The 27,553-nt window shown below is 39.9% G+C and overlaps 2 protein-coding genes across 2 annotated transcripts; one reads left to right on the top strand and one right to left on the bottom strand.

Annotated features, from left to right (window-relative positions):
• Positions 1-6,916: 6,916 nt before the first annotated feature.
• Positions 6,917-13,490, top strand: LOC148147427 (natural cytotoxicity triggering receptor 3 ligand 1-like). The gene is made up of 6 exons (XM_087995626.1): positions 6,917-6,965; positions 7,281-7,595; positions 9,030-9,335; positions 10,196-10,309; positions 10,682-10,728; positions 13,299-13,490. The coding sequence occupies exons 1-6, from the start codon at positions 6,917-6,919 to the stop codon at positions 13,488-13,490; spliced, it is 1,023 nt and encodes a 340-aa protein (XP_087851752.1).
• Positions 13,491-18,937: 5,447 nt separating this feature from the next.
• Positions 18,938-26,095, bottom strand: LOC148147426 (putative G protein-coupled receptor 139). Its single transcript, XM_087995625.1, has 2 exons — positions 26,011-26,095; positions 18,938-19,830 (listed from the first exon to the last, which is right to left on the bottom strand). Exons 1-2 carry the CDS (start codon positions 26,093-26,095, stop codon positions 18,938-18,940), a joined length of 978 nt encoding a protein of 325 aa, XP_087851751.1.
• Between the last annotated feature and the right edge of the window lie 1,458 nt (positions 26,096-27,553).

Raw genomic sequence — 27,553 nt, 5'->3', positions numbered from 1 at the left:
CCAGGGAATTCCTAGAAGCATGGCACTGATCCACAAACTCCATCAACAAACACATCGACCTGGACCCAATATACCGGCCACTACAGCGGACAGCTGAAACTGACAACCGGAAGCGGCAGGGACAGGCCACTATAAATGCCGAAGGAAACACCACAGAAGCGCTTCACAGGAGGCTCCCAATCACTGAGGATGTCACCTAGACAGGGGATGAAACGTTTGCAACAAAACTTCCAGCTCAGCGAATAGAACCACAGCAACGAGCACCCGAGCTACAAATCTTCTCACAAACTTTGAGGGGGTATCCGTTTTTGGCAGATACATTGTATAGGTGTTCTTCTTCCCCTTTTTGCAGTTCTGGTGTGCTGCAGTGTATTTTGGCCCTTTTGAACAGTGTCTTGATGCAATTTTTTTTGTGTGTGTGTAGGGTTGGTTACTTTCGTAGTTCATCAACAGATGACCTAAGGGAAAGACAACGGAATGAGGACATGCCACTACCCAAAGGACTAGCCATGTTACCATACATCAAGAACATTTTTGAACTAACAGCCAGATTACTACGACCATTGGGACTCATAACAGCACACAAACCAACAGCTACTCTCAGGCAACAACTCACCACGCAAAGGACCCGATACCCAGCATGAACAAAATCAACGTAGTGTACAAAATCCCATGCATGGACTGCACAAAACACTACATAGGACAAACAGGAAGGCAGCTAACGATCCGTATCCATGAACACCAACTAGCCACGAAACGACACGATCAGCTATCCTTAGTAGCCACAAACGTGGATGACAAGCAACATGAGTTCGACTGGGACAACACTACAATTATAGGACAAGCCAAACAGAGAACAGCCAGGGAATTCCTAGAGGCATGGCACTCATCCACTGATTCTCTCTCTCTCTCTCTCTCTCTCTCTCTCTCATGGGTTCTTTGGGGCAGGGAAGCTGGTTGTGTCTTGTCTGGGGCAGGATGTTGCAGAGTATCTGATAATTTGGGATTTTCAGTTGCGAGCTCAGTTAGAACACATTTTTGATTTCTCTAATTCATAGAATCTTAGAAATCATAGAATCCCTACAGTGTGGAAACAGGCCATTGGGCCAAACAATTCCACACCGACCCTCCGAAGTGTATCTTACCCAGACCCATTCCCCTAGCATTCCTGAATACTATGGACAATTTAGCGTGGCTAATTCACCCAACCTGTGAGAAGAAACCGGAGCACGTGGAGAAAACCCACGCAGTCACGGGGAGAATGTGCAAACTCCACCCAGACAGTCATCCTGGTTAAATAATAAATAAGTAACTGGTGATTCTTTTCACCAAGACAGACTGATGCAATGTCGACATCAACCACAAAGGAGTTAACTGGGAATTTGCTTGACATTTGAACAAATGAATTAGTTCTTACAGTTATGAGAATTAAATGCTTCTGGGACAGACCACAGACTAGAATAAGGAGTCTGTACAGATTTCCAGTATAAAATTAACTTTATTTGCTGAAACAAAAAAATCATAAAAATGTACCATGCCAGCAATCTTAAATTTGATCTGTGTATGAGTTGAAGCACCATTTTAAACAGTATTCCAGTTCGGTTTGCAACAGGTTGAGGAGACGAAGGGAAAGCAGCAAGGGACTGCAGTAGTGCAGAAAGCTACACTGAGTCATAAATAGTGATGTGACAAATGCAAAGTCACGGTGGCACAAACTCACAGCACCAGAGACCTGGGTTCAATTCCCGACTCAGGCAACTGACTGTGTGGAGTTTGCACATTCTCCCCGTGTCTGCGTGGGTTTCCTCCGGGTGCTCCGGTTTCCTCCCACAGTCCAAAGATGTGCACGTCAGGTGAATTGGCCATGCTAAATTGCCTGTAGTGTTAGGTAAAGGGGTAAATGTAGGGGAATGCATGGGTTACGCTTCGGTGGGTCGGTGTGGACTTGTTGGGCCGAAGGGCCTGTTTCCACACTGTAAGTAATCTAATCTAATCTAAAAAAAATAGTATCCTTCATTCTCTCTGAGAGCTTTTTATGATTAGTCCATTTTGGCAAGCAGCATCCAAATATTCAACAACAGAAGTCAAAACAACTTCTGAATCTAACTTCAAATAACAGTATCTTCCCATCAAAAAGAGAAATCTTCAATCAAAGTATGTGGAGATAAAATTTGTCTTGGTTTTTGTAGGGTGTTGCAGAGTAGCAAATGCATTGGGTAGTTTTGGTAGGTGGTTGAGGAGTTGTAGGGAAAAGTTGATGAGGACCAGTCAGAGTCAGTATTTGAATGAGACGGGAAGATGGGTTGGATAGGGTCAGGTGCATAGGTCTGTGGTGGCAGTGTTTAGTGTAGTGCTTAGTTCCTACGGGTGAGTATCAGTTTCTGAGGGTGGTTTAAGTTAAACTGATCTAGTAGGAGTGGACTGCCCAGCAGGGTGGGATGGGGTCTGTTCAACAGGGGTCAGATTTTCATTAACTTGGAGATAATGCAAGGTTTATTCTGATACTTGTTTTTCCTTGTGAAACATGGCATATTGGAGCAGGAGCAGGCCATTCAGCTCTTCGAGTCTGGGTGATTCTATTTGATCATAGCTACACATCCAGTTCAGTACCCTGTTCCTACTTTCTCCCCGTATCCAATGATCCCTTAAGAACTACACTGGCATCTTTCTTGAAAGCCTTTGAAGTTTTAGCCTCAAATGCTTCCATATAATAACAAGTGACAGGTAAGTAACAAACAGAGATAATGCTCGAGAATCTCAGCATGTTTGGCAGCATCTGTCGAAAGAGAAAGAAACAGAGTTAACATTTCCCGCCCACTAAGACTGTTCTTCAGAACAGGTAAGTTACTCAGAGCCCTCTGAATTCTCGACTACTATTCAGATTGTGAATTCTTTCAGAGGGCTTTAGGCATCAAGTGACTTCCCACCGGAAATGGAAACTTCATCGCCAAGTAACATGTCAGTGAGTCACTATTTCCAGGCATCCCAATTGGACCCAGATTCCGAGTATCCAGAGTCTGAAAGAACTGAGCTTCATGCAAGTTCCCAATGGTTGTCCTTTTGTTAGTGAATGAATAAATGTAACTTGTACTTGCTTATATGATGCTTTCTTTTCCTATATGTTTTACTACAGTATAATTTAGTGATCCTCAAACTGGGCATTCACCAATGATGAATTTGGTCCAAGAAATATTTCTTAGATACATGAAAGGCAATTATTTCTTCAAATATTGTTCAAATAACAAAAAGTTATTCTTTACTGAAAACTACTTTCTGCATTTCTAAATACACTACATGTTGACATGCAGGCACACACATATAAGTTAAAGTCATTCCATCAAGGTAGTCTGACTCTTGAGGTAACTGAGAGCAGTGGATTGGTTTGTTATTTTGCTGACAAAGTGTGCAACCTGGAGCCACCTACATGTCAGTGGATTGTGTAACACTTATCATTCAATTGAGTGTATCAGCAAGTTGAAATATTCTACAGGTGATCTCAACGCATGAAACACATATTCGTTTATGAACATACTTGTTTAATTTACTAATAGTCTTACTGAACAGCCAAACTTTGAAATGTTTTAGATTTCAGTTACTTACATATTTTATCATTGAACTGCAGAGTTGCTACCTCTCTTTCCACTTGCACATTGTTAAATGATCTGACCACAAGTGCAGCAACCATATTTCTGCAGTCAATCGTGTCACATTTATTGCTTGATGAAAAATAACAAAGCACACACATGACAGGAGGAGACGTCATGTTTTTAACAGTGGGGTAAAATAATGATTAAAATCCCATGACTTAAAAGAGATTTTAAACTTCAACAATTCACAGAAAAGCCATGCATTGCTGCAACATTGCAACACCTGGAAAGACCACACATCGCAATCATAATGCTGAAGACAAGTTAATTCAGTCCACATGGTCTCCAGTAGTAGAAGATATGTTAACTGATAAAACATAGCTTGCATATATCAATTCTCAGCTGGAGAATTAAAATTTGAATTCTCTCCAAGACAATCTTGGCTATAACCTATATACTTGACAGTTGTTCTCCGGAATATGGTCATATGCAATTCAGGAATTTTTCAATCCAATATGTGCATCACTGATTAGATTAGCTTAGATTACAGTGTGGAAACATGCCCTTCGGCCCAACAAGTCCACACCGACCCGCCGAAGCGCAACCCACCCATACCCCTACATTTACTCCTTACCTAACACTACGGGCAATTTAGCATGGCCAATTCACCTTACCTGCACATCTTTGGACTGATCACATTATTTATTATTCACATTTAGGTAGCCTTATGAAACTGGAAGTGAACTGTTGGCAGGATGGAAGGCTTGAGTTGTAAAGAAAGGCTGGGACCTTTTTCACTGGAGCATAGAAGGTTAAGCAATGACCTTATAGAGAAGTTTCTTAACTAATGGAGGTATAGATGGAGTTAACTGTAGTTGTCTTTTCCCTAGGATTACAGATCTCAAGACTAAGGGACACATTTTTAATGTGAGAGAAGAGAGATTTAAAAAAAATGGGAGGAGAAAGTTGTTTACACAGAGGGTGGTTCACGTGTGGAGTGAACTTCCTGAGGAAGTGGTGGGTGGGTGTACAATTGCAACATTTAAAAGAGCTTAGGATAAGTACGTAAATAAGAAATGTTTATGGGGATATGGGTTGGGAGCAGGCAAGTAGGACAAGTTTAGATCGGGATTATGTTCAGCATGGACTGGTTGGACCAAAGGGTCTGTATGACTCTCAGACTCTATAGTGCAGTCAGTGTAGTTCAGGCCCATCCAATGTGCTACTAGGAAAGGGATAGGTAATTTGGATCTAGGAGCAACTCAGAAGATCACTGTTCTAACGTGGGGTGATCCATATCATGACTCAGGAATGTCTGCCTTCTATCCAAGGAGTACAATTACATAGTTTTATGGAACATTTCCACTTGCCATTACCTGGATGACAGCAGCTGCAACAGAATTCTGGACAATGGTATTGTCCAGAACAAAATAGGACATTTGATCTGCAAACATATTCTCTTAAATTATCAGAGCACTTCAGAATGAAATAACTAATCTAGATAGTGATTAATAGGGATTCACAGACAGTGAATGAATATGAATAACACATATTAATAGTGCATCTGTTATAGCTTTAAACTGAAAACATTCATATCATGATAAATATACTTCTTAACATCTCTGTGCAAAACGGATCACAACAATTGCTAATTCCCAAATTCATCCCTTTTCCAGGATCCTTGTATTGTTATGGAATTGATGGATTCCCGAGACAGATAATACTCAATGCGGTTTCCTCATGATGAGACATTTTCTTGACAAAATTAATGCAGAACATAGGAAAGAAGGCTGCAGAAGCTCCAGAACAATAAGGGGGAAAACGATCATTGAATAATCAGCTTGTATGTCACATCAGTTAAAGAAACAATGTCACAAATTACAAGAATTAGATCTGTAATTTAACACACTAATCCAACAAGCAGATCAAGCACTTCTCAATTTTAAATTTGTGATCAATATCAGTTATTTCATAACTCCTAGAATATGGCTTACACCAGTCTGGTGTTTTTCTAGTCCTTGGTAAAGTCGTGAATATCTTCATTTGAGAGTGATTGGTGAAAAGGGGTTTGATTAGATTACTTACAGTGTGGAAACAGGCCCTTCGGCCCAACAAGTCCACACCGACCCGCCGAAGCGCAACCCACCCATACCCCTACATTCACCCCTTTAACCTAACACTACGGGCAATTTAGCATGGCCAATTCACCTAATCTTTGTGACTGTGGGAGGAAACCGGAGCACCCGGAGGAAACCCACGCAGACACGGGGAGAATGTGCAAACTCCACACAGTCAGTTGCCTGAGTCGGGAATTGAACCCAGGTCTCTGGCGCTGTGAGGCAGCAGTGCTAACCACTGTGCCACCGTGCCGCCGGGTTACATAGCCAAGAATCATTGAGAAAAGCCTGCACATAGATTGAGAGAAATAATGTCAAAGACATGATACTAATATGTAGAGCCGAAAAAGTAATAAGAAATGGAATTTTAGCAGATTTATCTGACATTGCTGCTCAGTTTTTTACAAAACAGCAGTGAGAGGTTTATCATTGTGCCCTGTTTTCGTGCTTGCAATACAGAGTTTAGCAGTAGTTTTGTCTTCATGCCCTTCAAATTGCTACAATTACAATGGGCTGCTTCATAAAATGATTTTGTTTTAAAATGTTAACAACACTGAAAACCAAAAGCAAACCAGCAAAACCAGCCAAACAAAAGGCCAACACAACAAATCATACTATGGAGGATTTAGTGCGAAGCATTGCAGATTGCAGCACTTCAAGTGCACATCCAAACAAAAATAACTTGTGAAAGAATCAAAGTTGTCTGCCTGTAATATTCTTTCAGACCAAAGAATTTAGATAGCTACCACACTCTGGGATAAACTGTTTCGTCATCTCCCCTTAAGCTTTTCTTCCAATCTTTTTAAATCTATATCCACCAATCACTGACCTCAAAATGAAGGCTAAGGATCTCTTCCCCATCCATAATTTCTCAGCCTACCTCAGTTTTGTGCATCCCAATTTCAGTGGCAAATGTATCATTCCATCCAATCGTTTCTCAGCCACATTTTTAGGTTGCAGCAACTGCTTCCAGAATACCTTCAGTGTACTCTCTCGAATGTCATAATGTTTTGTGGTGGTTTCCCGTCACAAAAAGAGCGGATCTTATTTGGAAAGGCATGATTTTTTATTCACTCATTGAACAAATAGTCATGTGCTCATTGACTCACACGCATGTATGTGGTTCAATGAGGGACAAAGAGCAACGTTTAAGAGGCATTTGTCTATCCTGATCTCAGTCACAACTGATGGTCTCATATTTTTCCTGCCAGTATGTCTAAGGATTGTTCACTATGGGATGTCTGTCTGCGGTGCATCTTGTGTGCAGGTACATATTTCGTTTGCTGTGCATTAACTGTTCATAATCAAGACACAATGTAATTTAAAGTTAATCTGGATTTTAAAAAACGATAAAATGTTGTTTTTTTGTCAAGTCAAATGTTCCCAGAATTCATTTACTGCGTTTCTGGGAAGAAAATATGACATTTATTTCAGACAATAGTTTAAAAAATTGGAGAATTAGTCGAACATTAAATACGGTAAAATGCTGTTGCATCAATAGTGTGGAATAATGATGTTATTTGGGTGGTGCAGACCGTTTTTCTGTTTAATCTCGGTGTGCATCCTTGGTTGACAGGTACTGCTGGGGGTATTTCAGCCAAAGTGAAGCCGGATCTTAAACTGATAACGGCGCAGAGAGGTTCAACAGCTATCATGCTATGTCCTTTCTCCTACCAAATCGACCATTCGAATGTTATCGCTTACTGGTGGAGAGAAGGTGATAAGACCTTTCTGCAGGAGGATAGCAGAAAGTTCTTCCGTATAGTTAAAGGAGCAGCCTATTTTAATCTTCTGAATGTGACTGTCCAGGACGCTGGAACATATATCTGTGCAGTCAAGTCCGAACAGCGAACGATTGGGAAAGAAACTAATGTACAACTTACTGTTTATGGTAAGTATCACCTCAGAAAAAGATAAAAACAAACAACAATTATTAGATTTGGACAAATAGTGTTAAATAATTGCACTTATTTAAAATGAAATATGTTCAAGAATATTGAAACCTTGGAAAACCACTGGCACTACAAATTTTCTGATCTGCTATGTATTTAAAAAACACTTCTGGGACATGGGTGTTGCTAGCTGGTCCAGCATTTATTGACTGTCCCTAGTTGCTCTTGACAAAGTGGTGGGGAGCTGCATAAAATCGCTGCAGTCCATGTGCTGCAAATAGCCCAAAATGCTATTTTGGAGACATTTACAAGATTTTGACCCAGTGATTGTGAAGGAATATTGATGTGCTTCCATGTCAGGATGTTGAGTGGTTTGGGAGAGACTTGCAGATGGTGGTGTTCTCATAGACATGCTGCCCTTGCCCTTCTAGATGTTAGTGCTTTTGGGTTTTGTAGGTATTTTCTCAGGATCTTTGATGAATTTCTGCAGTAAATCTTGATGGTATACATTGCTGCTACTGAGTGTCTGTGGTGGAGTGACTTACTGCAGTGCCAATAAAGTGGGCAGCTTTATAAGCGGATGGTGTCAAACGTCTTGAGTGCTCCTGGACCTGCAGGTATACAGGCAAGTTGGGAGCATTCCAACACACCCCTCTCATGTGGCTTGTAAATGCTGCACAGGTTTTGGGGAGTCAGCAGCTGAGTTACTTGTTGCAGTATTCCTAGTCTCTGACCTACGGTTCTATTTATATGGCTAACCCAGTTCAGTTTCTGCTCAGTGGTAACCCCCAAAATGTCAATAGTTGGGGATTCACTGATAGTGATTCCATTGAATATCAAGCGTTGATAGTTAGATTGTCTGTTCTTGGAGATAGTGTTTACCTGGCATTTGTGTTGCATGAATGTTACTTTCAAACAATTCTTGCTGCATTTGGTCATGGGTTGGTTCCGATTTTTGCAATTGGCTTTTGCAGAGATATTCATTGAAATACTTTAATGTATTTTGTTTTGCATTTGAACCCAGAGGGACAGGATGAATATCTGCAATATTATGCATTTTCGATGTCCCTTAACTCATGGGAACAGCCAAATCCTCAGTCCCATCACTTGGATGGTTTTTGCTAAATTCCCAGTTTCCAGGTCAAATTCATCATCATGTTTGTAAAGAAAGGTGCACTTTAATGATTCTATTGTATTCTTATTATTAAGTCAGGACAAAGCCTGAAAACTCATTTTCCTATAAACGCAGAAGATATTTTGAAAGGATTTTAGGATATTTTAATGTGATAAATGTAACGTTATTTTCAAGTGCTGTCCATAAAAAAATTCATGCAACTGGCATGCTGGAAGTATGTTGTTTTGGTCACTTAACAAGTACATTTTTGCAGAAGATGAAAAGTTGACTTACCCAGTCTGTGTTATTTTCCATTCAGCTTCACCAGCCCCTTTGAAAATTGTCTCTGTGCCATCTGAAGACCATTTTTCTGCTTCTCTCAGACTCCAGTGCAGAACGTCTGACTTTTACCCAAAAGCCTTTAGCCTTACTTGGCACAAAAATGGGATAAACATCTTGACAGGATTTAGGAATGAACAGCAAGCAAAAACTGAGGATCTTTATAAAGTCATCAGTTCCTTAGAGTTGCGAGAGGCCATTCAAAGCGGCACAGTTTACATGTGTCAAGTATATCATGTTTCAAGCTCATTTCCTGCAAATGCCAGCTACACTATTACGAATAAAGGTAACATTTTATAATATGTTGTACATTAAATGCTCATATATGTTTCAAAATAGACAAATAAGTAGGAAATGGTTATGAAAGTTATTATATGTGGTTATGTCAAAATCAAAATTTGACCCCATTTAATGGATTCAAGTTTTCTTCCTTTGTGTTGTTTGGAATTGATATATAGTTCTCACATGTGACCTGACCAAAACTATTTACCATAGGTCAAATAATTTTTTTCATGTATAGACTGACTACTCACAAAGGACTGAAAGTTTGATGCTAATTCTTGAGGAAGAATGGATAATATCGAATTTAAGTTTTCCATTTACCTCCAATCATGTTAGCTCCAGTTTATTTTTCCAATGATCAGAGAGTCACATGCTTGATTAAATACTCAAGACAGATTCATAGCTGATTGGGTCGTAGCTGTAGAGATTAGAATTAGTTTAGCTGAACTTCACCTCCACAAGCAATTCAAACAAATCTGAAAACAGGCTCCATTATATTTTTTTCTGACTTTGATCTGCATGCAATCCAATTAAACTCTCAACAAATACTTTATTATTTTGCAACATAGCTTAGAAAACTGAGCACTTGTTATAAGTAGTGCTGTTTCCATTCATTTTAAATTTGTCATTAGTCGAGACACCTTTATCATTTACCTGTTCCTCTAAATTCCAGACATTTTGTTTCCAGTTGCATAGCAATCAGATAAATAAAGAGACAACAAAATTGAAATGCTCAGCCTTTATGTACTATATTTATCATTTTTCCAAGGCAGTACAATTAAAAATGATCCTTATGATATTTAAAACTGCATTTCTTCAGTTTATATTGCAATTTCTAATTTTGAATTTATATTAATGTTACAGATTTTGCCTCGAAAATCAGTGTTCCAATGGTGGCTAGTTGTGCTGCTGGTGCACTTGCAATTCTAATATTGGCCGTGATGATTGCCAAGGGTTTTCTGTTCTATAAAACCAAAGGTATGTACAGGAATGAAATGTCCCATTGAAATTAATATAATTGGGAGCTCATTTCTAAACTGCACAATTTAAACAACTATTTTACGTGAAACTTTTTTCAAACCTGATTCACATCAAATCTAAAATAAGAACGTTTGCAGTTTCAGTTTGCTAAGATGTAGATCAGAATCGTCATAGTGAAGCACATTGCTGAAAGAAATTTCCATTGCTTCAACCCTCAAGACATAAATTCAAAGCATCTGTGTGTAATGTCTAGAGCTACATTGCAAAACTGTTGGTCCTATTGTAACCTGTTTACAATTGCCTTTGGTTTCTGATGAGTCCAAGTATCATCCTTTTTTATTGTCGGCTCATGTCATTTTTATTTCTCAGGAGGGCGAGAGAAAAAAACAATAAATCCAACTCAGCATGAAGATGTGGTGAGGCAAATTTCTTTTATTCTGTCTATTTTAATTGTGAAGTCGAGTTGAAAAATTTAAACTGGGAACACAAATATTATATATTATATATACACACCTAACATATCAAGATAGGTCTTGAAGATTTCATCAGCTCTCAAAAGCACAAATTCAGTTGAATAAAAACAAAACTCAAGAAAATAGAAAATGGTAGGCAGTTTCCCAAACCGTTGCAACTATTTTCAACAGTCAAACTTGTTCATAAACGTGTAAGCTGTATTAGTTAACTTGTGCTAATATATTTAACCATCAATCATAGATTTGCAGCTGGGAAATAGCTATGATTTTTCTTTTCTTTCATACTTAACAAGTGACAATATACAAAATAATTTTACCATGTTGATTACAGACGTAATATTACATTGGCTTTTTGAATGATACTTTTTTAAAAATTTACAAATCGAGATGATTGTTCTCCCTTTTATTTCTTTACTGTTCAAACTTAACTCATCTATTAAGTTGAGATCAGTGGTTATGCCTGACTTCTACCATTGCCTGTACCAAAGAACTGAAAATATTATGTATCGTTGAAAAGGATGACACTGGAAAAGCACAGCAGATCAGGCAGCATCCGAGGAGCAGGTGAGTAGATATTTCAAACGTTCTGCCTTCATCAAGAAGGATAGAAGGGCTTATGCCCGAAACGTCAACTCACCTGCTCCTTGGATGCTGTCTGACCCGCTGTCCTTTTCCAGTGCCACCCTTTTGGACTCTGACTCTCCAGTATCTGCAGTCCTTACTTTCTTCTAAATATATTATGCAGGCAGCTTGAACAAGTTGGCTTCCTTCTACAAGTTTTACTGGAGGCTGCTTCTCTGCTACTGCAATGCGCTGCAGCAAAATGTTGTCTTGAAATAGAAATAGATGAGTTGTTGTGATGCAAACTGCTTTCATTTTTAATTTTTAAAATCAATGAAATGTGAGAGGAGCCTCCCTATGTGTGGCAACTGAAAAGAAGCGGAGACATATTCAGGAATAACCGAGAACATTTGGGCCAAACTTGAAGCCCATGTGCCAACTCCAGAGGACACAATTCAATGACACTTATTGATTCTTGACTGCAACTGAATGCATTCAACCAGCAGATTTAATCCCTTTAAATATATTTTCAAAGCTGTTAGAGTCTTTAATTGAATTCAGCAGATTTATCATCTCAATTGTAGGCCTGGATTTGAATTTGGTTTTTAAAATATGTTTGATTCTACATCCTTGAATTTAATATGCAAAAAAGCCTGATCTTTCAATACATCTAGTACCTGGGACTCCCTCCTTGACAACAATGTACCTAAATTACCTGGACACCAGTAAGCCAAGAAGCTGGTTTGCAACTGGACTGTTAATGGTAAGCAGTTATTGGCAGAGAATATTGACCTTGCCACTGAGGTTTACATCCCAGTAAAAATTGTAAGTCATGTAGAATCGATTCACCTCTGTACTGCAGGTACAGCAAAAATGAAATTCCTTTCTTGACGTCTTCAGAAAGCTTTACTCCATTATTGCACTTCTTGCTGTGAAATATCCCAGCTGAACTGTTGTAGGTAGCAGAATGATGTGCAGATGCAATGCTTATCCTGTGTTTTATTGTTTCAAGCGGACAGAAAATTATCTATGATTGAGGAATACTGCACAGCAGGTCAAAAGTACCTTTTTTGATCACCGAAATTTTGTGGTTTACTTTTTCGACAAAAATATACCCGGTTGTTGCATTTCTTTCATTGTCACCAACCTGAACACGTTCTTCCCTAAATAGCTGACCCATTTTCTAACCTAAAACATCAATAATTTACTTTAAAACATACCGTCTGGCATTAAGTGTACCTTATGAATTCTTTGAAAATGCTCTTCAGACTTCAGTGCTTTATTTATTACTGTTGAACTGAACTATTGAAATAATTACCTTCCTTTACTCAAAAGGGCGGTAATTAATTTTCTATTGTCAATGGTAAGTACAGTTCTTATTTTTCTCTCATTGTGCTAACTTAATTAAGTTAATATCAGGGTATGTTCAGTCAAATCCTGCCCCATATACCGTCCAAATGAAAGCCGTTACTAATTTATTTCAAGTAATTGCCTCCCATACTTTTACTTTAAAGCAATGTTACCTGTGATTATTTTTTATCATTATTAACAAACACATGTATTTTTGTTTCATTGCTGCACTGCATGCTCAATCTGTAGCAGAATGTATTAAAACAGAAAATCACTTGTCAGAATTCAAAAACCTAATTAAATTAAACTAATGCATGCAACTTTTTCTTCAAAACACTGCATTATTGCAAAATATCCTTGGTGACTTTAAATTAAAACTCTATTAATATTAGTAAAATTGAAACATAATGTTTGCTTTTTGTGATGTGGTGTGATATTCTTGGCAAGAAACGGTTCAGAGTGAGAAACTGCAAACTATTATGGTTGTAATGAAGAGTAAGCAAAGTCAGTCCAACAAACTAATTGCCCATGTTAAGAATGTATGCTTGTGTCTTGACTGCAATATAAAATAATCTAATGAATGCTAAATCTTGACTTTCTAGAGAAAACGAGAGATGCCTGAGGATAAGCTGACATACCCTGCTCTCAATCTAGTTGGGTCTAAGTATGGTATAATTCCTAAACAGCGAGAAGAAATCACAATGTATGCAGAGGTTCATTTCAGGTCATATAGAGTCATAGAGATCTACACCACGGAAACAGATCCTTTTGTCCTACTCGTACATGCTGACTAGATATCCTAAATTAATATAGTCCCATTTGCCAGCACTTTGCCGATATCCCTCTAAACCCTTTCTATTCATGTAATTGCATTTGCCTCCACCACTTCCTCTGGCAGCTCATTCCGTACATGCACCATCCTTTGCATTAAAAAGTTGCCCCTTATGTCTCTTTTACATCTTTACCTTCTCATCCTAAAACTATGCTCTCTAGTTCTGGACTCCCCCAACCCAGGCAAAAGACCGTATCTATTTACCCAAACCATGACTCTCATGATTTGATAAACCTCTATAAGGTCACCCCTCAGCCTCCAACACTCCAGGGAAAACACCCCAAGCTATTCAGCCTCTCCCTATAGCTAATTCCTCCAAATCTGGCAACATTCTTGTCGATCTTTTCTGAATCTCAACTTTCACACCATCCTTCCTATAGGAGGAAGACCAGAATTGCACACAACATTCCAAAAGTGGTCTTACTAATGTTCTGTACAGACGCAACATGACTTCCTAACTGCTATACTCAATGCTCTGACAATAAAGGAAAGCATACTAAATACCTTCTTCACTATTCTATCTACCTAAGACTCTTGTGTAAATAATCATCAACACGAGTTGATTTCAAAATGATGTTGTAAACTGCTTTGTGAAATTTTCATCGAGGACGATTTAAATGAGCACTAATTTTGTCTCCAGGCTGTGTTTTCAGACAAAGCAGAGCATGACAGACAGCAAACTAACTCACCTTGCTTTGAAATTCAATGATTCCAGTACTTCATCGAAACTCAAGCGCCAAGAAATCAGTCCAGTATGTGCAGCAGTGAAAAACAGCCACTAAATGTGGCAAATGAAAATATGCTCAAAGGATAGATGCAAAGATTGTATCACAGAGATGTTTATGTTGCTTATCAACTTTAAGGTTTATTTTCCTCATATAAATCGATAGTAATTTTGCAAAACTGTGCATTAATTTCTGCTTGATTTCAGCTTTAAAATTATTGCAACAGTTACCACTAAAAATCACAACTCAATTATTTCTAACAGTTAAAGATCTCCTTCTTTCTTTTAAATCTGTACGAAGTTAGACATATTAGTATTGAAGTTATTATTGAACATTTTTATGTGGTTGTACACTGTCACATATTCACTATAATTCCGCTTGTACTTGTAACACAGGGTAATACCGATATTTTCATTCCCGTTGTCCAATCATTGCATTTTAACTTAGAAATGATGGGCTTTACTGTGACAAATGTTCACAAGGTTTCTGTTGGTTAATTGTCCTTAACTTGTTTGTGTTTCATTGTCTTTACTGGCACAAGATTATCTTTCATTTTGCTTTCATTGCGGCACTTGTTTTAATCCAGCCTGTCCCCTTGCTTTGAGAATGATCATTTTGATTTTTCCGTATCCAGAGAGTGAAAGAGATGTAATTGCTACTCTGCCTCATATTTTGATGGTTTACTTTGTTTGGTTATTTCACTTAAGTTAATAATTGACAGTTTGTTGTTCAAATTTTATTCTTATCGTACATTCCATGTAGAGTGGCACTCTGCCGAGACAGTGCAGACTGATGCTCCATCCTTGATGCTCCACTATTGACGTTGCAATCTTGTTATAGTATGATATAGTAGGAAACAATGTCATGACTCATGAATGTCTCTGAATAATGAAAAATAAAGTTATCTTTATTGATGTGAGAATGAAATTGCCAAAAGAAATCAATTCACATTTGAAGAAAGTGCATTGATAAATGCCTAAGCAATATTTTCAGTACATATGTGTATTGTTTTCATATAGCAATCTAAACTGTGCACATTGTGCATTGTGGATTTTTATTGTCATGAATGCATTTTTTGAGTGAGCTATCAAAAACTTACAAGTGCACAACTATAAAAATGAATTTATCAGTCTGAAGACGTTTGAAAGACTACTTGGTGATCAAAGTTTGTGCGAAGATTTGTACCTCGGGTGCTCGTTGTTGTGGTTCTGTTGGTGAGTTGTAAGCTGTGATTGGCCAAATCGAGGCAAAGAAAAATGATGACAAAATCTGTTTTTCTTGTGGGAAAAGATTAGACAGCGACTGAAAGGAATAGGCTGATTGATTGCAGCATATATAATCCTAAGGGGCCTTGACAGGTTAAAGTTGGAGATTTTTCCTCCGACGGTAAAACCGAGAATGAGGGATCATAGTTTAAAAGAATCAGAGGGTGACCATTGAAGCAGCAATGGACTTTTTTTTGTGTCCGTAATTTATGAATCTTTGAGGACCACTGTTCCTCAAAACGTGGCAGAAGCAAAGTTCTTGAATATTTTAAAGTCACAAATTGATAGGTTCTGGCGGAGCGAAGAGGTGAAAGGTGATTGGAGTGCTGTTGATTTGAGGTTACAGTCAGACTCCCTATGACCTTGTTTGTGCAACGTTTTTTGATTTGTTCTCCCAAATGGACTGCATTTGCATATCAGTTATTTTATTGAATATACTGAATAACAGTGCAGGCTAGAGAGATTGATTGACCTACCCTTGCTTCTAATTCTATTGTTCATATTGTTGCGAAGTTGGTGTTTATAAAGCGTTTGGGGTTGTGGGGGGAGATGCTTAGAGAATGGGGAGGCATTGCATGTCCCTTTTAAAAAATTGTGTTTTTTCTTTGCTTCGAGATTGACAATAGACGGCTATGAACAGCAGCTAGAAATTCTGTAAGTGCACAGAGAACCCAGATTGAAACATTTGTTTCAACAGGCTGGACAGTTAGCAGTCCCAGTAGCAGTAATTACCAAGATTTTTGAATTTAGCCAATCAATGTAAACCAAGTACTTAGATACCAAAAACCTATAAATTTGAATCTGTTGGCATAAAAGAAGGGGGCATTTGGACAAAGACCTCAGAGCTAACTGCCATCAGTCAGAGCTACCAGCCCTCAGCTCTTGAGAGAGAGCCGTTGTCTCTCACAGCCTTCTCTAAGCATTTGAGATAACACTTAGTAAACAACAACGGTACAAATGACGCAGAATGCATTCCTGACAGAGGAATAGATGGAGAAGGTGCAGGACATCCCAGAAGACACATAACCTGACTGTAATTTCAAGAGACTAAATTATTTTTTTTGTTATTTGAGCTGGACTTTCGTTCATTGGAACAGCATACAAATTAGAATTTTGTTTTGTTCAGTAATAGTTTGTAGTTAGAAGGGAATTATTCAGTTTGTTAAAAGTTCAGTTTATTTGTTCACTATTTGTGTTAGATAATTCAATTGTCACCTGTTGATTTTCAAGCGAGTTTCAGGGATTTATTTTATTTACTCAGAAGACGTTGCTGAAAAACAGGTTAACCATTTTCACTCTATTTTTACAGATTATAAGGCGAGCTGCTCCTCTTTGGTAGTTTGGTTTTAGTTCTCAAGGGGAAATCAACATCCATTTTATAACAGATTGGGGGGTTGTCATCCGGGATTTGAACAGATTTTGGGCACGAAAGGTCCCAGCAGATTTAAACTGATTGACCCCCAAACTGGATGTGGACATTGTGAACAGTATAGAAAAGGAAATTAGAGGTGCATGCCATTAGGGAAAATCGGTGATCATGCATGATTTTACTCTGCCCATAGATCGCGCAAATCAAATTATCCACAGAGCTGTAGAGGAGGAATTCCTGGAGTGTGTGCGGGATGGTTTTCTTGACCAATATGTGGAGGAACCTACTAAAGAGCAGGCCATCTTAGACTGGATTATATGTAATGGGAAGTGAATTATTGCCAATCTAACTGCGTGAGATCCGTGGGGCTGAGAGACCATAACACAATAGAATGGTTTATCAAGATGTGGAGTGAGGAAGTTAATTCAGAGACTAGGATACTGCATCTTAACCAAAGAAGCTGTGGAGATATGAAGCATGAGTTGGCCTTGATAAATTGGGGAGAGTTACTAAAAGCGATGACAGTGGATAGGAAATGGCAAACATTCAAGGAACGCATGGGAGAATTGCAACAACAGTTTATTTCTGTCAATCACAAAAGCAAAATGGGTAAGAGGGTCAATCGATGGATTGCAAACAAAATTTGAGATAGTATTCAATCCAAGGAAAAATCAGCTTGTATGTCACATCAATTGAAGAAACAATATCACAAATTACAAGAATTAGATTTATAATTTAACACACTAATCCAACACGCAGATCAAGTACTTCTCAATTTTAAATTTGTGATCAATATCAGTTATTTTATAACTCCTAGAATGTTGCTTACACCAGTCTGGTGTTTTCCTAATCCTTGGTAAAGTTGTGAATATCTTCATTTGAGAGTGATTGGTGAAAAGGGGTTACATAGCCAAGAATCATTGAGGAAAACCTGCACATAGATTGAGAGAAATAATGTCAAAGACATGATACTGATATGTAGCGCCGAAAAAGTAACAAGAAATGGAATTTTAACAGATTAATCTGACATTGCTGCTAAGTTTTATTTTACGAAACAGCAGTGAGAGGTTTATCATTGTTTTACTGCTTGCAATACAGAGTTTAGCAGTAGTTTTGCCTTCCTGCCCTTCAAATTGCTACAATTACAGTGGGCTGCTTCATAAAATGATTTTGTTTTAAAATGTTAACAACACTGAAAACCAAAAGCAAACCAGCAAAACCAGCCAAACAAAAGGCCAACACAACAAATCATACTATGGAGGATTTAGTGCGAAGCATTGCAGATTGCAGCACTTCAAGTGCACATCCAAACAAAAATAACTTGTGAAAGAATCAAAGTTGTCTGCCTGTAATATTCTTTCAGACCAGAGATTTTAGATAGCTACAACACTTTGGGATAAACTGTTTCGTCATCTCCCCGTTAAGCTTTTCTGTCAATCTCTTTTTTATCTATATCCACCAATCACTGACCTCAACATGAAGGCTAAGGACCTCTTCCCCATCCATAATGTCTCAGCCTACCTCAGTTTTGTGCATCCCAATTTCAGTGGCAAATGTATCATTCCATCCATTCGTTCCTCAGCCACATTTTTAGGTCGCAACAACTGCTTCCAGAATACCTTCAGTGTACTCTCTCGAATGTCATAATGTTTTGTGGTGGTTTCCGGTCACAAAAAGAGCGGATCTTATTTGGAAAGGCATGATTTTTTTCACTCATTGAACAAATAGTCATGTGCTCATTGACTCACACGCATGTATGTGGTTCAATGAGGGACAAAGAACAACGTTTAAGAGGCATTTGTCTATCCTGATCTCAGTCACAACTGATGGTCTCATATTTTTCCTACCAGTATGTCTAAGGGTTGTTCACTATGGAATGTCTGTCTGCGGTGCATCTTGTGTGCAGGTACATATTTAGTTTGCTGTGTATGCCTCTGGATCTTCCTCTCACTTGTTGCCTTTCTCAATTGACTTTTCCCTGCTTGCAATAACTGTAATAAATCTTTTCCCATAAGATCAAAATGAATTCTGATAAAGGCAAACATAATGTTCAGAGATTGATAGCTCTGAGAATCAAACGGAAGGGATATGTCACCATTGTTTTTAACTGCTCTCGGAATTGACTCTGGGTCACTGTGTAGATGCAAGTATTTGTGCAGGTACTGAGGAGCTGGAGCAGGTATCCAATGGTACCCATGATACGTGAAGGAGGAGATAACTTGTACATGAATGCAATTCGCTGATGGATGAAGCATGAAACATAAGTCGTCCATAACAGGATGAAACTGCCTGAGATAGCGAAGAGTAAAATGACGGACTTTCTGCGCCTTTCCATCTCTGGGTCACTCGGACCTTCCCTTTCAGTTTTCACCCGGAGTCTTCTGCGGGCTTTACTTGCCATGAAAATGTGCCTGACTGTCAGAATGTTAAAGAGAACTATCAAAAGGAATGGTACTAAAGGGGTTAGAAAACGATGCAGAAGTTCATATGCTGCCCAGAAGATTGAAGTGTAATATTCTGGTTTTGTGATGCAAAACCACTCCAGGTTATTGAAGGTGTATTTAGCTCTGTATTTCACAAACCAGGGAATACTTTCCAAACAGCCCAACACACTTACTGTTCCAATAACTATGAGCGTTGTTTTCTCAGTGCAGTATTTTGCTCTGAGTTTCTTACAACAAATAGCCACAAATCGATCAAAGGTGAAAGCAACTGTGAGCCAAACTGAACAGACTGTGGTGCCAATAATAAGCACTGCAACCAAACTACATACAGGAGTAATATCCAGGAAAGAAACTGGAAAGTAAATGATAAGCCATCTCAACATTACATCAGAGATGACAACCAGAAGATCTGTCACTGCCATGGCCACCAGGTAATGATTGACACTTTTGGAGAGTCCACAGCTTCTGCGAGATAGGATTGCGATCGCCAACAAGTTAACTGTTAAATAAAAGATAATATTATTGTCCAGATTCAAAGCAGCAGTTTCGTAGCAATTTTTCTGTTAATGTGACTACATGATACCTAGAAGCGCATTTTTAGTGTACTTGAATTCTTGATAGGAAAAATGAAAATGCTTGTAGTTAATTATGAAAAATAAGAAAGGTTGATTTTTAGAAATAGATGTACATTGTACAGTGTTTGAGGCATCACACAGATGAAGACAAGAATGCCCATTTGATCTCATTCCATTATCCAAATAGATCACATTTTGTCCTGGAGTTATTGCTTGCCAGAAAATTGTTGCTGAAGTGTAGATGGGACTTTCAGCTTGTGACCTTGTAGAGTCCCCAGGATTATAGATTTCAAGATTGAAGATTCCACTGAAAATTACAATATGCTTGGAACACTGTAAAAATATGACGTTATCTTGGAGAATGTATCGGGTTCCACTACAGTTAAGTAAATATTAACTCAGGAAATATTAGTCCATTGAACATCTAATCTCATTCCTGAGCAAAATAATCGTTCAAATGCACAAGTTACAACACATCCACAACTGTTCCATGTCCACACATTCCCATCCCCCACCAACGCATACACACAAACACAAACACAGTTCTCGAGAAACCAAGAACCTTAGCCTACATCTACCCTCTTACCTCTGGGATCCAGTACACCTACCACTTCGAGGCACAGCTCTAACAGCACAAGATCTGACTCCCACACTTCCATCCACCTTGCAACCGACTTATCTGCCATCCGACTGATCACTTACCGACCATTACTCATCTGATACCCACCGTAGCTGATCCGCTAACCTTAACCATCAATATGATAACCTACCGAATGGGAAACCAACCATTCTGGCAACCTAACCTCACACTTACATCGCATATCTGACCTTTCATATGAGCTTTCACGTGTTTATAGAACTTTCAATTATAGAATACTGCAACCGACTGATGTGAGAAATTTGTCGTGGTTTATCCTCTCCCGAACTGTTCTGTAGGAACTGTCAGAATGGAAGTACATCTGATAGTGTCCTGAACAGAATCTCCTGTCAGAAGTGCAGATATTTCAGTCAGTAAAATTGGAGGAATAGTGTGGCAATCTGCATATGATTGCACTTAGAATAAAGTGACGATCATCCCAGAAGGCTACTCTGACAGACAGAGACAGAGAGAGAGATGACTAGTGATGGTTTATCCTGAGGATCACCAGCAAGGGTGAAATTGAGAAATTCCCAACTAGGTCTAGGAAGTGAACCAATGCTATTAGCATTACGCTGTAAGGCAAACCAGCCAATTGGGCTAAATTACTCACAGTCTAGAAGGTAATTACATTCCTTAAAAGGAACATATGTGTCTTGCTCTTCAGTTTGGATCTGTGATAGCTTTGTAGTCCATCTTGGTTTGGTTGGAAGCTGTGTCCAGTATATTCATTGTAATTTTGCATTATTACTTTATATACATTTCTTCAAACAATGATTTTTAATTTACTCCCATTCAAAGTGATCAATTACCAGTTGCTTTTTCTAGTTTTCCTTCAGAATATCAGACTACATTCTGACAGAATAACTCTGAGAATTATGACAAGTACTCAGTTTGATGGCAGTGGCCCTTTTCATGATTTTAATATTGCATACATGCTTTAGTATTTCAGTTTATTGTGATGCGTATTGCTCAACAGCGATGGACAACAAATTGGGTCTTTAAATATGTGCAACTAATCATGACAATTTCACTACCATTTTTGTTTGTATGATAAACGAACAACACAGGTTGTAGTTTCTTGAATTAATATCGATTCAATTAAAGGAGGTTGGAACATACTTCACCCGTCTCTTAGGTTGAGAGTCAGTGAGCTAAGTTGGCTGTTCAGCTGTTAATCAATGCAACCTAACGCCAATAGGCTTGGCTCAATTCCCAGATGCATCAGTCCTCTGGTCCAGTCATATATTTAAGGAAGATGGAGAACTTTTGGCCATTGCTCAACAGTCACCATCATTAATTCTCTGACATACCTGGATGCAATTGTACTGATCCTGGTGATTACTAAACGTTAAGTAAACGAGCATATCTGATAGCAGTTCTTCACCAGTGCATTTCATCTCAAGCTGTTAACTAGGCATAGAGTCATAGAGTCATGCAGCACGGAAACAGACTATTCGGTCCAACAAGTCCATGCCACCATGTTCCCAAACTAAACTCGTTCCACCTACCCTTAGCCCGTATACCTCCAAACATTTATTCAGGTACTTATCCAATTGTCTTTTAAAACTTATTACTGTATTCCCATCCACCACTTCTCTGAAACATTATTCCATCGACGAACCACTCTGTATAAAAAAGTCCCTCGTGCTTTTTTTAAAAAAAATGTTGGTCTTCTCTCGTTAAAAATATGCCCCTAGTCTTGAAATCCCACACCCAAGGGAAAAGATACCTGCCATTCATCTGATATATAGTGGACAGGCAAGATACTGGAAGAACACAGCAAGCCAGGCAGTAGCAGGAAGTTCAGAAGTCGAAATTTTAGATGTGACCCTTCTTCAGGATTGGGGGTGGGTGTGGAACGAGCTGCAGATAAAGCGGGAGACGGGGGCAGGGTGGTAAAATGGAGATAGGTGGAGACAAGCAGCGGGTACAACTTGGTTGGTCAATGGGAGGAATGTATCCAGTTGGTGGCAGGGAGCAGTGGAGAGGATGTGGATGGGCTGGGAAAGGAGTTGGGGATGGGGACGGTGGTTATTTGAAATTGCAGAACTCAAAGTTGAGTCCTCTGGGCTGTAGGGTGCCCAGGCAGAAGATAAGGTGCTGTTCCTCCAATAGGAGCTGTGGTTTGTTTTGTCAATGGACGAGGCCAAGGATGGTCGTGTCAAAAAGGGAGTGGTTGGAGGAATGGAAATAGGCAGTGACTGGAAGGAACCAGGCATTATGGGGCTGATGGACTATGGGTTTGGAGGCAGTGAAGGGGAGATCAGCAGAGGCGATGAGGGCACTGACAATGTCTTGGACTTGGGCCTGATGGATAGCGATGGGTTCGTAGGCAAGGGGGAGGAAGGATGTGGTTTGAAGAGTTGGTGTTTAGCCTCTGCGATATAGAGGACTGTCCTCCAGATACCCAAATGGGCCACAGCTATGCCTGCCTCTTTGTCGGCTATATCAAACAGTGTCCCTTCAGTACCGACATTGGCCATGTACCCCTACTCTTCTGCCGTTACATCGATGACTGCATCGGTGCATTGTCCTGCACCCAGGCTGAACTGGAGCAGTTCATCGATTTCATCCACAACTTTCACCCTGCCTTCAAATTCACTTGCTCCATCTCCCTCCCCTTTCTTGACCTCACAATTTCCATCTCCAGTGACGGCCCCCATCGGATGCCCCCTACAAACCTACAGGCTCCCATAACTCCCTGGACTACACCACCTCCCACACTGTATCCTGCAAGAACTCCATCCCATTCTCCCAATTCCTTTGCATCCGCCGCATCTGCACGGACAAGGAGACATTCCACTTGCGAGCATCCCAGATGTCCACCTTTTTTGAACAATTTGCTTTTCCTCCCTCCGTCATCCAGACAGCCCTCCATTGCATCACCTTCGTTCCCCGTTCCACTTCCTGATGAAGGGCTTTTGTCCGAAATGTCAATTCTCCTGCTTCTCCAATGCTGCCAGACCTGCTGTGTTTTTCTAGCATCACTCTAATCTTGCTCTAAACTCCCCCAATGCAATAAAGACAGAGTCCCCCTTATCCGCACCTCCCACTCCACCAGTCTCCACATCCAATCCACATCCTCAAACACTTCTGCAAACTCCAAATAGACCCCATACCAAGAACATCTTCCCCTCCCCACCACTCTCTGCCTTCCACAAGGACCGTTCCCTTCAACGGCACCAAACTCCCAGATATTTCCCCTACACCCAGAAGAGATGTGAAACCTGGCGGTACACCAACCCCCCCTCTCCTCCAACCTAGTTTACTGCATGAGGTGCTCCCAATGTGGTCTTCTCTCCATCGGGGAGACCAAATGTAAACTTAAGGAAGGGTTCACCAAGTATCGCAGCCGGGCTCGCAGGGGCCAACCAGACCTCCCACGCACCGCCCACGTCAATTCCTCCAACTACTCTCATTCCAACATGACCATCCTTGGCCTCCTGCATTGGCAAAACAAAGCACAGCTCTTATTGGAGTAACAAAACTTTGTCTTCCGCCTGGCCACCCTACAGCCTGGAGGACTCAACTTTGAGTTCTCCAGTTTCAAATAACCACCCTCCCTAACCACCGCCTCCCTTCCCAGCCCTCCCCCCTTCCACTGCTCCCTGCCACCAACCAGAGTAATTCCTCCAATTGACCAACCAGGTTGTACCCTCTGCCTGTCTTCACTATCCCTACTTCACCACTCCGCCCCCGCCACCCCCTTTATCTGCAGCTACCACCTCTCCCCTCCCCCCCCCCCCCCCCCCCCACACACACATACACACAGTCATATAGAATGGTCATATCTGAAACGTTGACATCGACACCTCCTGATGCTGCCTGGCTTGCTGTGTTCTTGCAGCCTTCTGCCTGTCTACTTTGGATTCCAGCATCTGCAGGTTTTTTTGTCTCTATTTATCTTATCTATACCCCTCATCATTTTATAAACCTCTGTAAGGTCACTCCTTAAATTCCTACACTCCATTGCAAAACGTCCAAACCTATCCAGCCCCTCTTTATAACTCAAACCCTCCGTTCTCAGCAACATCCAGGTAAATATTTTCTGAACGATCTCTAGCTTCATAGTCTCCTTCCTATAACAGGATGACTAGAGCAGGACACAGTACTCCCGAAGAGATCTTCCCAATGTTCTGTCCAACTATAAAACATGTCAAAACTCCTTTATTCAAGGAACTGAGCAATGAAGATAAGTATGTTAAATGCCTTCATAACCATCCTGCCTTCATGTTTCGCAAAGTTCAAAGTATTTGTACCTGAACCCCAGATTTCTCAATTCTACAACCACACAATGGCACACTTTTAGTTGTATCAGTATTGTCCTTGTTTGTTTGACTAAAATGCAATACCTTGCATTTATCCAAATTAAACTCCATCTGCCACTTCTCAGCCCATTAACCCAATTGATCAAGATCTCCTTGTAATCTTAGATAAACTTCTTCACTGTCCACTATCATATGACATTTGGTGTTATTCACAAACCTACTAACCATGCCTTCTAAATTCTCATCTAAATCACTTACATAAATGATAAACAAAAAATGGAGCCAACACCAATTCCTGTGGAACACCGCTGGTCACAGGCCCCCAGTCTGAACAGCAACTCTCCACCACAAGTCTCTGTCTCTTGTCTTTAAGCCAATTTTGTACCAAATTTGCAAAATCACCCTGAATCCCCTATGAACTAATTATACAAATTAGTCTCCCATGAGGAATATTGTCAAAGGCTTCACAAAAGTAAACCTTTTTCACTAATTCACTCTAGTCTGTTATAATCACGCTTCGAAAACCAAGTGCCTTAGTAATAGTCTTCTCAATTTGTTTCCCATCTTCAAAATATTTTAGACTTTTGTTCAATTCTTATTTCTAGGGGTGATTCTAACATTCTTCAATTTGCTTCCAATTAGTTGATCCCATAATTTCTCCTGAAGGCAATTTGAATTCAGATTATCCAGAAAGAGCAGTGGTCCCAACTCCAATCACAAGTAGTTGTCTACCTCTGCCAGACTTAAATTAAAACCATCATCCATCAGGACATTCAACTCTGTGCTAACATAGCCACTGACATATTGCTCCCAAAGGTTTCAGCTTAACTGGTAAATAGTTTTGTAATATTCTTTTCAATTATTTTTAATTATTTTAAAATAAGCTTGCATACGGTAGTAAATTGATCAATTAACATTCCAATAATTATATTTTGTGATAAGCAGTGTTAATTGTAGTTAAACAAACATTACAATTTTATAATCTTAAAAATCTCAAGATCAATATAACATAATAATGGGTCATGACAGATTTTGAGCTTAAGAAAAAATCCAAGTTATTTTGCATGAAAACGTGACAAAGAACAGTGTTGTATTCTCACACAGTTTTGAGCACAGCTGTTGGCTCATTGTGCATTAAATTCAAAGCAGAAACATTCGTCTAATTCCCCAAAGCTGAACAGCTATTAGTAACTTACTGAGCACTCCTACTGCCCCAAGTACAGGGCAATAAATGAATTCAACATCAGCAAGTGTTGGAAGTAGATTGAACGGATACTTCATACTCAGAGAAAAGAGATTAGTCACAGCTGATCTGGAACTGGGATAATTATTTATATATAGAAAACATGTTCTCCAGGGATACAATTTGGCTGGATGATCATTGATGTTAGTTACAGTTCTTTTAACAAACATATCTGATAGAGTTAAAAATCATACATCACCAGGTTATCGACCAACCAGTTTATTTGGAAGTAATAGCGTTCGGACCGCTGCTCCTTCATCAGATAGCTGTGGAACAGGATCATAAGACACAGAATTTGTAGCAAAAGGTTGCAGTGTCATGCAACTGAAACAAAATATTGAATAAATCTAGATTGCTGTTAAGTCTTCCATCTTTTAAAATGGTTTGCAGATTTCAGTTCATTAATATGTAAATCTCAGAACTTATTTCGAGTCTCATAGATTCATAGGGTCATAGAGACGTGGAGACACACAGCCACTGAAATAGACCATTCCCTCCAACTCATCCATGCCGACCAGATATTCAAACCTAATCTAGTCTAATTTCCAGCACTTGGCCCATATCCCTCTAAATTCTTCCTATTGTTATACTCACCCAGAAGCATTTTAAATGCCGTATTTGTACCAGCCTCCACCACTTCCTCTGGCAGCTCATTCCCTACACGCACCACCAACTGCTTGAAAACTTTGCCCCTTAGGTCCCTTTTATACCTTTCCCCTCTCACCATAAACCTATGCCCTCTAGTTCTGGACACCCCCATGCCAGGGAAATGATTTTGTCTGTTTATCCTATCCATGCCCCTCGTGATTTTATAAACCTCTATATGGTCACCCCTCCCCAGCCACTGATACACCAAGGAAAACAGCCCCAGCCTATTCAGCCTCTCCCTATAGCTCGCTCTCCAGATAACTTCAGGTGGCCTCAACCTGGACCTTGGGTTCATGTCACACTACAGGTGACCCCACAATATGCACACACATGCACACACACACACATTCTTGCATATTCACACACGCATGCAGACCCTCTATCAAAATCACGCTTTCTCTCATATACACATACATGCACCCTCAAGACTCACACCTGTGCAGACATCATCTCACAGGCTTATATAGTGGAAACTCGATTATCTGAACCTGATGGATGGGCACTATTTCATTCGGAAAATTGATTATTTGGAAAATCGATTAAATGTCTTTCCTCTGGGGCTTTAAAGTCTGGTCCCTGTTCAGGAGACTGCAGCAGCAAAGAGCGATCAAGCTCTCACCCCCAACCTAGCCCCCAGCCTGCCCGGCCCCAACCCCCAGCCCCCATCCAACACCTCCCACCAACCCCCCAACACGCCCCTGCCCCCAATACCGCCCCCACCTCGTCCCCTCCGTCCAAAACCACCCGGCCCCCAGCACAAAGCGCGCGCCCCCCCGCCCCCCAACTTAATCCAATCCCATCCCTCGATCTCAACTCGGTCCAACCCCATCCAACACCACCCCCAACCT

The sequence above is a fragment of the Chiloscyllium plagiosum genome, unplaced genomic scaffold (assembly GCF_037043375.1).
Source record: "Chiloscyllium plagiosum isolate Xiang-an unplaced genomic scaffold, Cpla_swu_hap1 HiC_scaffold_17, whole genome shotgun sequence".
NCBI classification, from domain to species: domain Eukaryota; kingdom Metazoa; phylum Chordata; class Chondrichthyes; order Orectolobiformes; family Hemiscylliidae; genus Chiloscyllium; species Chiloscyllium plagiosum.
This window is presented reverse-complemented; position numbering and strand designations above follow the sequence as displayed.

What these genes read in the sequence shown, in the direction of transcription:
- LOC148147426 (XM_087995625.1), bottom strand. Translation starts at nt 26,095, where the DNA reads ATGAAGTATCCGTTCAATCTACTTCCAACACTTGCTGATGTTGAATTC. An exon ending in TGGGGCAGTAGGAGTGCTCA is followed by an intron (nt 19,831 to 26,010) that starts GTAAGTTACTAA and finishes TTTATTTAACAG; the next exon opens with TTAACTTGTTGGCGATCGCA.
- LOC148147427 (XM_087995626.1), top strand. Translation starts at nt 6,917, where the DNA reads ATGTCTAAGGATTGTTCACTATGGGATGTCTGTCTGCGGTGCATCTTG. An exon ending in TGTACAACTTACTGTTTATG is followed by an intron (nt 7,596 to 9,029) that starts GTAAGTATCACC and finishes TTTTCCATTCAG; the next exon opens with CTTCACCAGCCCCTTTGAAA. An exon ending in CTACACTATTACGAATAAAG is followed by an intron (nt 9,336 to 10,195) that starts GTAACATTTTAT and finishes TTAATGTTACAG; the next exon opens with ATTTTGCCTCGAAAATCAGT.